This window comes from Haemaphysalis longicornis, unplaced genomic scaffold, assembly GCF_048455015.1.
Source record: "Haemaphysalis longicornis isolate Haplotype H1 unplaced genomic scaffold, Haemaphysalis longicornis Haplotype H1 scaffold_12, whole genome shotgun sequence".
NCBI lineage: Eukaryota > Metazoa > Arthropoda > Arachnida > Ixodida > Ixodidae > Haemaphysalis > Haemaphysalis longicornis.
The window spans coordinates 16,386,205-16,399,099 of NW_027526225.1; the positions used below are offsets into that span (position 1 = coordinate 16,386,205).

General features: G+C 46.0%; 1 protein-coding gene across 1 annotated transcript; it reads right to left on the reverse strand.

Moving 5' to 3' along the window:
- Positions 1–1,212: 1,212 nt before the first annotated feature.
- LOC144162163 (uncharacterized) lies at positions 1,213–12,187 on the reverse strand. Its single transcript, XM_077692645.1, has 5 exons — positions 12,044–12,187; positions 10,887–11,163; positions 7,867–8,086; positions 7,565–7,638; positions 1,213–1,344 (listed from the first exon to the last, which is right to left on the reverse strand). The coding sequence occupies exons 1-5, from the start codon at positions 12,133–12,135 to the stop codon at positions 1,213–1,215; spliced, it is 795 nt and encodes a 264-aa protein (XP_077548771.1). The 5' UTR covers positions 12,136–12,187.
- Between the last annotated feature and the right edge of the window lie 708 nt (positions 12,188–12,895).

Consider the following 12,895-nt stretch of genomic DNA (forward strand, 5'->3'; position numbering starts at 1 on the left):
GGAATGCGCCAGGTTAGTTTTCTGCGTGCACAAGACCGCTGGATTTTCCTTTCGCCTAGTCATACCAAGCTTCGCTTTAAAAAATCGGCTGTGGCTTAACTCAGTTACGCTTGGGTGTGCGTAACGACAGGTGCGGTTAATTTTATCGTTTATCTTGCTTCTCTGTACGGTAATGACGGTTTTCAAGGCGCGCGGCTCGTTCTTTCTCCGTCTCCTTCGCTCGCTGCCTCCTCATGGTTTCGTTCCGACGACGAAGCCTGACGACAAATCCCACCGAGCCGCCCCTTCTATATATATACAATTTTTATTTTGTATTCTTTTCGTTTGAATTAGTCTCTTTATTGAATTTTTATTTTTGTTTCTGTTTCATTTTCTAATTTTTGTACTTTTTATTGCGTATTTTTACTTATTTTTATTTTTATTTAGTTTTGGGCGCAGCGGGCGTCGCTGCGACTGGCGGCGGCTAGGGAATCGCTCGGTTCCCTAGCCTCGGCAGGCTCCCTAGGAACCGCTACCAGCTAGGGGAACCACTCAGCTCGCGGTGCGGCCACCGGTCCCAGCGAAACGGCGAGAATACGGCCATTTTAGCTCTCGCTGCAAAAGCTTAAGTGAATTACACTGAGTTAGAATCTCCGACTTCTCAAGAGTGCAGCACCAAAACCAACATCGCTCGCCGCCGTTCATTGGCGACTACCCATTAGAGCGTTCCTCTGCAGAAAACCCGGGCCGACGACGTCAGGTGTCAGGGCCACTGGTCTCTTGCAACGCAGCAAAATGGAAGGAAACTGACGGCGCTGGCTAAACTTGCCTCACGTTTTTCGGTGATAAATCATCTCTCTTCCCCCTTGCCTCCTCCGCACCGTCATTCACTCGTTTCCACCGCAACCGCGCTGGAGGAGGAGGTGCACTGCGGTCGTGTAGGCAGGGCCCCTCGCGCGAGAAGAAATACTGCTACCTGGAAAAAGAATGACAGCGACACTAGAGGGGAGATACGAAGGGGGACGGGGTTGTTGGCGACAAGAAGGGAGGCGAAAGTGAGCGGGCAACGAGCAGGCAGGAAAACGCCTGACGGGCTGTTCTCGGAGCTCGGATCTCCCACTCCCGGCTGTGAAGCGAGTCGCCGTCCCGTTATTTCGCGGGGGTTCCGGCCCAGCTTTCTATTATTTACGGCCCGGCACGCCCGCCGCCGACGGCAACACACTCCGGGACAGATCAGGCTGCGGGTACGGGCGCCGCGTTGAGAGACATCCTCCCAGAGCGGGGCCGCGACGGCGCTGACTGGAATCGTCGCCAGCGGCGTTCCCTGCCCACTTTCACCACCTCCTTCCCGGGTTGCTGCTTTCGCTGTGGCAGAAGTCGAGTGCACATGCACAAAAGCATGCACATATTGCAGAAGTAAGGCGGAGACTTCTCTGAACTATAGTTATATAGAACTACAGTCCTACACTCTAAAATGCACCATTCAGGGAGCATTGCACTCGCATATAACCAACACCTTTTTAAAGGGGGTTATATACTAGACAAAACACCATGTAAAAGAGTGTTTTCGTGTAGTTTCTGGGGCGCAAAGTGTTAGTTATAGGCAGTGAAAAGTCCCCTGGAAGATTAACTCCTTCTACAGTATACTGTAGTTTTACGTTGGAGAATGCGACGCCACAAAGACACGCAGCCGAGTGGTTCACATACTGCATGTATACTTGGGTAGAACTCAAGAACGGCGATAGCTCGTCTGGTTTCCCACTTCGCCGAAGCAATGTACCCGTTGCGCATTTATTTATTTATTTATTCTTTTATTTATTTATTTACACTCTAGATGTTGTGAAGACCCATACAGGTCGCTGGCATACAACATCTTAAGTCTCTAAGCAAATACAAGAAAGTCAAAGAAATGCAATATTTCATGAACGATATGCGTAACAGCGCAATACATTTTCAATAGAAAGTGCATCAGTATTACATACCTACATTGGTATTCTTCATGTACAGAAGAAAAGAAACCTACTAAAAACCGCTTGCTACACATGAGAAAAAAAAGATGTGCAAATAAAAGAAGTACAATGCAACATTGCAAGGCCCGTTCTGCGCTTTTACGGAGAAGAATAAGGCCAAGCTGTACGTGCTCTCATGGCCGCCGTCACGTACAATAAGTATACAGGCTCCGTTAGCTGCTCCACAAATGAACAAAATTGATGCAGCTTTGTATGACTACAGCTTCGCATGGTAGCCCGTTCCAAGCATCCCAAGCGCGGGGGAAATAGGAATATTTATATGCATTGCAAACCCCCACGGCGGGGCAGGTGAATATAGTCGTCTTTGCGGAGTTCAATATGACCGTGAAAGAGGAGAAACAACAAACTTCATAGCAGCAACAGGACGACGGCAGGGGTGTGCTTGGTTGTGCATGTTTATTCCACTCACTGTCGTGCCAAGAATATTTTTTATAGATGAACCTCAGAGCCATATTCCGCAATCTTTCAAGTTTGTCGCGAACGTTCTTTCGATGAGGGTCCCACGCTATACTTTCGTATTCAAGAATATGTCTGACCGGGGTTTCGTAGTAGGTTAGTTAAGCGGCTGCAGGTGGTTTACTCCACATTCTTCGCAGTAACCGTAGTTGTTGAAATGCCTTGGTGCATGTATTGGTAATGTGCTCATATAATTTTAAGTCTTGTGAGAACGTGGTAACCAAATATTTTACATTGCCAACTAGAGTAATAATCAAGCCTTTAAAGATAGCACACAAACGATAAAGGTCGTTTTATCTTGGTTAGGCTGCTAAACGCGGTTTTAGACAAATTTATTTTAACTCCCCACATCTCGCACCATTTGGCAACATTGGGTACGTCAACGAGCGCGCACCTATTGAATGGAGACTGCCCTTAATGCATCACATCGTCTTCTTTCTATCACGTAGGTTGCCGTCGCTGGAGTAGTTTATAAGCAGATTACGTTTGAATACTCAATAAAATGACTCTTGTAACGTTAAAAATACTCGCAGTGACGTATTCTTTGCGGCGCACGGAGGGACAGCCGGCACGGTGATGAGGCGCAGTGCAACCTACGTTGTCATTCTAGAGTTGCACCATAGTATAGCGGGTCGTGGTGATGCAGTGAAGAAACTGGAAATGGTCTCCCGCAGAAATAAGGCGGAAACTGGTGGTTATAATGTCCTGGAGGGGAGCTTGGTGACATGCGGGAACGGCATTGAAGGTAGTATTGAAAGGAATGCCGTGTGAATAGTGTAAGCCAGCTTCTGTTTCTAACACGTCAATTTAAATATTATCCGGCTTCGTTACCATGTTCTTACAGAGACATCTCACAAACAATTAGTCGGTTAAATTTGTTCTTCAACTTCCATTATTGCTATACACTCCCACAGAATTTACTATTAGCAATTGCAGTACGTAATGAGCTCCTGTCTGCTTTTGCGGTCACCACAATGCGCTGTTGAATTTCGTACCCACGACCTGAATGAGGCGTAACTTTCACGGTCACATAAAAACTGGGCGCTTTAAACTTCCCTTTTCACACTATGGAGCAACTGGCCCGCAGGCTGATTCGACGTTGCTGGTTACTTCCCCTGACGTCGTAGTGACCATTCTGGGTCTGCACGCAATGGCTCGTACTCCGGCAGGGCAAAGCTAGCGATAAGAGTGTAAATTTCTCATTTGGAGATTAATCCACGCGGATATTAGGGAACGCAGAATATGCCTCGCTTAGCGGGACTACGATGGTCCGCGGTACTCGTCTACAGAAGCGCCTTTTCTGTCAGATTGTATTTCAATGAACGCTGTTCCAACCATTGGCAGCACTTCATCTTTAGATCACACCTTATTTGCACCTACCACCATAGCGGTTTCATGGGAACGGAAAAAGACTAGATATTATCCGTGTTTCATCGACACATTCGGTAGCATTTAAGAGGCAGCTCCCGAGGTCTGGTGTGTTAAATTGCCATAAACATGTAGATGCGATGAGGAGGAAGGAGGACAAGGGTGGAACGTGTAGTTTATTATCAGTATCCCCTTTGCCCTCACTACGTGGCGCGGGATCCACCTCACCCCACTTATAACTCTCTGCGATACTTCCAATCTCTTAAGAGTGCTTGTAACCGATATGCAAATTGCAGTGCATTAGCAATCGCTTCAGATGGGGGCGTATTTTACATTGAAGGGGTTTCGTCATCCAATTGATCATACATCCTAGGAATTTCAGAGTGTTACGGATGCAAGGTTTTCGGTAAAAAATTGCCTACAAAAACGACTCTTTGAGCGTGAAGCTGAATTTTCCAGAATAAAGCCCAATCCTAGTGATGACCGAAGTTATGGCAATTTTTCTAAACTTAAGTGGTGATGTGCAAGCGTGCCTTCACGATTGAGTCTCTCGCGAAAAAAAAAAAAATTAGGAGCCGTTTCACTCCGTTAAGGTGGACGTGGAGCGAAGCTTCTTAGCTGTAAAAAAAAATGGGGCGCTACACATGTATATGTCGTTGGCGCCTGTATATGTCGTTTTTGTCCACCTTTATCTTCGTCTGTTTAGCGCCCTGTACGTTTTTCTGCAGATATTAAACAGCTAGCTCAACAGGCTTTGTGAATCTTTTAATCAGGCAACATAAAGAAGACACTCAAATAGGCGAAGGGTAAGATCTAGTTTCCCGCGGTTCACCCGAAATAATGAAGTAAAACCCTCCCAATAATCACCAGTATTGAGGACCTCTCCTTTGTAACGCCTAACCCCTCAGGATATACCATATACACTGATTCGATGCAAGCTATTCGCGCCATTCACATGGGGAGGATTCCTGAAGAACTTCAGTATGATCTGCGCGAAGTCTTAGCAAAGCTACGTCCCCACACTGTCACACTGAGGTGGATTGCTGGTCACGCTGGAATCCCAGGCAATGAGGTACTGCATAGCCTCGCCCGCGAACTTCTGCACTGGGCGCCTGGGATTCCCTGGCCTTATCCGCCGACGTGGGACACTACTCTCCACTACAAACAAGAAATAAAGCTTCACTACAAGAACATCAGAGATACTCTTCGTACACTTCCTGTTCCAGACAAATCTCTAACAACCACGCAACTACGCATTCTTCGACGCATGCAGTGAAATACCATCCTTACACCTGCTCGTTCCTTCCTCTACCGTATCCGACACTCACCAGCATGTCCCAATTGTCCCGAACCATACGCTAATTTAAAACACTGCATTTTCTCCGGCCCCATTGCAATTCAATCCCAACATTTTCCACACCCTCCTCCATCAACGTGGAGGACTTGGCTAGCCTCGGACCAGCTCACGGACGAGATGGCGTTGGTGAACCTGGCCCGGGACATTCTCGACGCTTAATGTTGCGTTTGAGTAGTTTTTTTCCTCCTTCACCTCCTCACTTGAATGGTGTAGGATGCCTCTTCCTCACTTTACATTCCTCACCCAGACAGGAGATTGATAGGGCGCAATTGTGCCTTAGTGGGTCCGAGTTCCAGCTATACCCTACGCTTTAGCCGCGGACTCTTGATTCCTTGGCGCTGCATTTTCGTCTAGGATTTTTCGCGGTCCTTCAGCATGTGATGCGCCGCATTTCCCAGACGTGTACAAGGAAGACGCTTGGCGTTCTTATATCTGGGGGAATAACATCAACGGTGAGCAATTCTCTAATCTTCTCGCACTCGGATGCAAACAGTTTTCCAAGCACTACTTGCGCAAGATCGCAGATTGGGCGCTTGCAGCGCAGTCAGGGCAGTGACGTCTCCGGCGGTTCCTCCCCTTCGAGAGGGCTCCATTCGATGTTGGCAGAGCGCTGCCAGCCGGAAGAGTGACGATCTGTTCTCCCTTTCCTCGTTACCCTCTGACTCCCGTGAGATGGATTGGTCCTGGAGGGCTACTTAACAACTCGCTGCTGCCGGCGCAACTGCTTCTATTTTGGCTTTCCGTCTCCGCAGGGGGGGAGCCCCGAGTGAGATATTATTAGTTGACGGCTTCAGTGCATACCGCGCCGAGCGGTTTCGTGAGACACGTTTTGCGGATTGCTGAACATCGCCTCGAGGGGTAACGCGGTCGTTTCCGTTCGGCCGTAATTAGTGTCACAGAGGGTAAATGTTTTTCTGCGTGATTTTCAGCGAACAAATGCGGAATGGCTGTGTTTATTGGTACTGTCCTAAATTGTAAACACTCCTACGTTTCTAATATGCCCACATCTATGTGGTGTAATTTACTGTGTGCTGTAATGTAATTTACTGTGTAATTTACTGTGTGGTGTACAATGGGGGTGCAATGTACTGTACCACTGTATGCATCCACTGTCTTGTTTTCTGTTGTACACTTGCATTGGCTTCCTACCTGGATGTATATCCGCATTTCAGGTTTATATTGCGTATAAACCCGAATTGTAACGTGTGTTGAGTCTCTCTAGTTTCTCTCGTTGCATTTCTAATGCCATTTGCGGGGCAGACACCCCGCCCAGCTCCGTTTTTAACGTTTTGTTTCTGACCTAAATTCATCATTTCTTTGGCTAAAAAAGCGCTGAATAAACTGAAATGGAAATAGGAATTGAAATCAAATTATTGCTGCAGCTGAGCGGCCCGCTGCTCGTCTCCCTTCTTATGTGAAGCGTGGATTTCGGTGGAGTTAATCTTCTGTTGGTTTTAGCATGTTTTCATGCGGTCACGTCGATTTGTTTGCACGGGCAGCTTAGCCCTATAGGCAGACATTTTATGGGTGTAATGGTGGGCGCGTGAATTTTTTGATTGTTTAGTTTGACCAAAACTGCTCGTGTTGCCTGAAACACGGGACATCATAGCTGAGCGCACTAAAGAGAAACAGACATACGTGCGGTAACAGCCATTACATTTTCGTCAACCGTACCTACGTGTACTCTGTTCTTATAATTTCGCATTTATTGTGCCAACAGGATTTTTTTTCAGCTTTAATGTCTGGTTTACACCAGAAATACTCCAGAGTAGGGAGAAACGTGAGGCCTGCCCTTACAAAAATGATTGTTGAGTTTCATAAGAAATTTTGTTGAATTCACTCAACAAACATTGTTGAGTATCCAAAGAATTTCTGTTGAGATTGTGTTGAGGATTTGTTGAGTTTTTCAGGAAAAGTGGCCACCGTGGTTTCATTGATTTTCCGTTGAATTTCTTACGTCGAATTCCCATTGAGTTTCTGTTGCCTTTCCGTTGAGTCTCCACTGAATTTCGTATTGATATTTTGTCGAGGTTTTTATGAGTGCCCAATGTGTTTCTGTTGATATTTTGTTGAGATTTTTACGAGTGCCGCATGCGTTTCTGTTGATATTTTGTTGAGATTTTTACGAGTGCCCCATGCGTTTCTGTTGATATGTTGTTGAGTTTTACACGAATGCTCAATGTGTTTCTGCTGCGATTTCTTTCAAAGGTTTTTGCGATCATTGTAGGTTGAACAAGAATCTACATTTTATCGCACCACCAATACAGGAGTTTATGGTGTGGCAGTAGTGCATGTCATGTGACTAAAAATTCTGCCTCATGCAGACATGCAAAAAGAAAACAAGGTGTTCAGCGTGCACTTTTTACTTTATTGCCCGATTCAAAAGCGATGATAGGTTATTTTTTATGTAACCGGCGCTCACACCTGGAAACTTCTGGCCCGTGTAGCCTGCAAGAGATAGAATGAATTTATGATTTACTATAAAAAATGAAAACGTGTTCAGCAAGTTCTCAGAATTAGTAATAAAAGTGTGCAAAAATAGACACTTTCCCAAAAAGCATAAAAGGGATGCACTGATCTCACTGTGCACATGAAGAAAAACGGGTGATTAGCTACAAGTTGACAAAGATGACAGCTTTGGTCTTGGCACTCTAAATGCAAATCATGTGCACTCACCGACCACAGCCTTCACCCGCACGGGGTCCAACCCTGGCTTTGTAGGAGTGTCGCCCTGGGCTTTGCCTTTCCCTCCAAAGAGAGTTTTCCCCTTGAGCTCCTCCGGAGTGAAGACATGGCGCAAAAGAGCCCTGGCAAATTTGCCAGGGCCACTCGCACACGCATGCACCAGCTGATCCAGGTACCCCTTCTCAATTAGCACACCGCCCCCAATGTCAACCTGCGAGCAGAAAATAAAACCGAAACAGTTGAACCAACATGAACTCCAGGATCGAGACAATGAAGAGTTTGAGTACCCATGAACAATTTCTCAGAATATTACGGTAATTCATTTACAGATTTTGGCATTGATCCACTAAAAATTCTTTTCGAATAGATTTAATTTAAATGTATATTTTTAGTTTTTATGGGTGAACATGCATACCTCAACATGCTTTCGGCTTGTTTAAACAAGCGTTTCAAGAATTCATTAAAGTGTTTGCCAAGTGCCCACTGCAGTACACCGTGGGTGTATTGCTTTGTGGTAGAAAGGCCAAAAAAAACCATTTGGGTGCTGTTAGGTCAATCTGGATGAAAGGTTGTGGCTAAAATAGTCAGATGGCTGTAATGCACACAAAGTAGGCAGTACGATGCCTTGCCCTGACTCATGCAACTATCCATAAAAAACTGACCTTTTTTTAGCACCCGATTCAGCAAAATAAAATGAGCAGACTGTTATTGATTTTTTAAATTATTTAAATTGAAAAGAGTGAACTCTAGTTACAACTAGGCCAATTTGCTCCTTCATTTTTTCATTGGCTAGCAGTGCACGAGGGTCATACGCGAAATGTGGTTTGCGGCGTGGTGCTAGCAGGAACTTTTTGTGTGGCTGGTGTTCTTTCTGCAGGATTGTGGGTTTGCGAATGCCTTGTCGTAAGGGATACCCAGCATTGTTTTTGGTTTGAAATTCCGCACTGCGCTGTTCACGCCTCCTACAACCACAGACACGAAGCAGGCTGCACGATGAATGCTAGCACAGCGTGACAATTGGACAGGTGCGGACAGCGGCTCAGATAGGGTAATTTTGCACTGTCTGTGTCATCTCCGCGCGCTGATTGCCTTATTTTTTTTTTCATTGCTTCAAATGACTGTGGCTCGAATAAGGAAAGTTTATGCACTTAAAGCTGCAACGATATTTCATGTGGTGGTGGCGTGTGATAAGAGGCACTGTTTTTACTGTGCCCCCCCCCAGGCATGCTGCGCACTTCTTGAGGAGTACGAGAGTTTGAGAGGTGCTCTAGTGACAGTGTTCTGGTATGTTGAGCGCATGACCATCCTCCGCCTGAGCTTCCAATGCTGAGCGATTATGCACAGGATCTGGGTGGAAACGACTGCGAGGTAAGAGTGCAATAAAATTACATACAGTGGCGGTGACAGAGATTCTACCTGGGGGACAAAGATTTTCAAGTGTTTTCTTTTCAATGTAGATGAAGCATAAATTATAATTGATTGATTCTCGGGTTTAATGCACCAACGCTACACAGACTGTGAGGTGAGCCATAGTAGAGGGCTCCGTATTAATTTTGACAACCTGCGCATCTTTACATGCGCCGAAATCTCAACCACATGGGCATATTTTATAGCAGACATGATAGACAAGAATTTCCATCCTGCACTGGGCGCCACCAATTCTTTCGGACTGCGGGGCGAGCAGACGACGCTGAGTCCCACGCTGTTGCTCCGTGCCATGCGTGAATATCAGACGCACCGAACGGCATCGAAAATCGGTGTCATTTATTTGGCATTTCAGCAGCAACAAGTTTAGCAGTGCCTAAGGAGAACGTTTAATTCTTCCAAGAGGTGTCCCGTTCGCCCATCAATTCTGTTCCTAACCCACTAAGGTGGCGGGCCAGTCCACACCACTTTGTCCTGACAGGCATTGCCTGTGAGGCCACGTTTCGTCCTGCCAGCAGGACGCCTGACCTTTTTATCCTCAATTGATGTTTATTTTCGGAATTCTGGGAAAATTGCCATCATTGCCTTTTACTTGGCGATGTTCAGAAGCTACTTGTCCGGGCAGGCGTGATTACGTCGTTACTGGCTGCACCAACAATCAGCGTAAGCACAAAGTGCTCATGCAAGAACCGTGCGAAGTGCACCATGACAAAACAAGTGTCTGCATGTGCGGAGTCTATTGGCTGCACAAATTTCCTGCGTCGCTTGAGTGTCACCGTAAATGGGTCGTTGCGCTAAATCGCAGACTTTGAGCCTGGCAAATTGGCCAGAATGAGCCCGGTGGTACGCTGCTTTTGGAAGCGCTGTTTAATCACCCTCATGCTCAATCCTTATCGCACGTTTCTGTTCTTTGGAGGTATGTTTGGTCCGTTTCATCGACGGGAAGCCATCGAAAATCAATCAGACACTTATGCTGCAGCTTGGGTACGCGAAAAATTCTCAAGTAACCCTTGTGAAAACCGTGCTGATATTCGAATATGATATTATAAATAATTAGCAACTTGAGAGTGGATGAAATGTTCCCTGCGTATGGTGCTTGTTAGGAAAATTTAATGGTGAAGTACCGTCCCTGATTTAAAGGCTGGTGCTACCTCGGCTATCCTCCAATCACTGAGAATAGTGCCTGTCATGAGAGACTGCGAAAAAAGTGCCGACAAAATCTACAGACTGCGGTATGTACTTTTCGGTATAGTGTGATTAATAACAGTATGAGCTGAAGTAGATAATATTGTAAGCTTACTTAAAATGGAAAGTAGCTCCACACCAGTCTGTATAGCAAATTCAAAACCATATCGAAAATCCTAAATGTTTGCTTGACTTGATTACATACGGATACTTGCTTCAAAGTCAGTTCAATTTCTATTCTTGCACTTTAGCCATTGGCCCCAGATTCGCTTCAATATCCCTGCTAAGCAATGACACACTCAAAATGCACAACACTGTTTCATGAAACTTTCAAATAACCAGGGGCTAGAGCACTGCTAACAGGTATACATTATGACAGGTTCCAACATGAAATAACTAACCTGAAAGTACATAATCAGTGGGTGCACTGATGTGGCAGCGGTGCCTGGACCGATGCGTTGAGCAAATGCGCTGGCTTCTGAACGGGTGGTCCAAGCGGCCAGATGATGGATGAAGGATTGACTATTCCTGGCGGCAAAGCGTACCCAGCACCAAGGAAAGGCCAGGCAGTACTTGGGTAGAGCAGGTGCAGTGTCAGTTGGCCACGGAGGGCCCTGGCAAAGCCTTTGAAACTGGACTGAAAGCCAGCCAGCCAACCCGGACAGCCAGCAGCAGCACCTGAAAGTGCATAATCTGTGAGTGTGGTGGCACTTGATGAAATACAAGAAAAGCACACACAAACCACGAATGCTTACATTAAGCAGATTATTAATCGTTAATGAGTAACCTCCAAGGCCCTAATAAGAACATTCCCGCAACACCCAAACTGAAATTTAGGTCAGAGTAATGTATTTATTAGGCACGCAGGTTCTGTGAGTGGGGTATGCCTGATATATGCAAAGCTCACTGCTATGCTAATTTGCATGGAACGCTTGCTAGCAGCCCATATGCATCGCTAGCTTTCAATCGGAACTGGTGTGTACTAGTTGAGGCTCCTCCATTTCAATGCCTAGCTTGCCTTTGCAAGTTCGATTCTCCAATATAAATAGAGTTGAGTGGGCAGGCGCCCCTGCGAGACCACGCGCGCGCATTTCACCTTCAATTTCCACGTATGTGAATGTGAGCTTCACGAGTACGGCACGCATACCACGACGCATATCGCGGCCCGAAGACCACGAGACGGGTCGCGACGGCGGCAGCCGGTCTCGCGAGCGTAATAGCTGCGAAGCGCACTGCACGGAATTAACAGTCGCCGCAAAGGCACTGTTTGAGAGACACATAACAAACAAACGCCCCGGTGTTTAAGAGCCTTGCGTGATGTCAAATAATTAGCTGCCGCGTTCTACAGCGCGAGCATCGCAACAAAGGTCTAGCTTCAGCGTAAATTGATGCTGACGGCTGCGGAAACGGTAGACTGGTAAATCCAAGGCGCCAAACAAGTATGCTATATCGCATAGGCTCTGAGAGCAAATGAGATGGGGGTCTACCGAATAACTGACCCATAAGAACCAGAACTCGCTCCGAACAAGAACAGAAAAACAAAAAAATGCGTACTCACCCCAGCAGAAACGACGTTTCCCGCCTAAAATCCTTCTTCACGCTCGTCTTGCCCTTCAAGGACACCGACACTTTGTTCGGACGCAATGTCATCCACCTTTGACGCGCGATGATCGTTGAGGCGATGATCGTCACCCTATAAAGCTTTTATGACTATGATTTAAGCTTGAAATAGATAAAACTGAACAAATCGCCCCAGCTACCACTCCGCACAAAACCAACTCCATAAACAAACACACAAAAAGGGAGTGATAGTTGCCAGACTGCAATAGCAGCATTTCTGTGTTTGACGAAAATTGTGTAATTGGTAATTAACTTCCTGCTTTTAAAGTATTAAAAGTGTTTATAACTTGAATTTGAGGTTTTTAAACGCAAAAGCGAATAACAGTAAACTAACTGACATATATACTTAAATTGTAAAGGTTTTAAAGTTAGTTTTGGTTTTGTTTTCACGGCGGGTTTCTCTACAGAGGAGGTGCGAGAAAACGAACTACTTTGGGTTTAGGAAGAGGGTGGCAAACGTCGGTGTGATTGAAAGCAAGGAACAGGCGCTTACTATGGTTTTAAAAAAGAAGAGGTAATAAAACCTTCATAGGGAAAAAAAAAAAAAAAAACATCCGACGAGGATTCGAACTACGGACCCTCAAAACAGTAGTCGAAGACGTAACCACTCGGCCATACACGCGGGACTTCAGCCAATGTCTAAAATGATTGTATAACTACGTAAGCCGGCAATGAAAATTGTCGTTTGTGTCTAGTCAATGCTGCATTTTTGGAATTCTGGCAGTTCTAACGCTTGTTTCTCACGCACCGATCTTGCAGACGAGGTCACATTGTTAGTACTCCGAGCGAT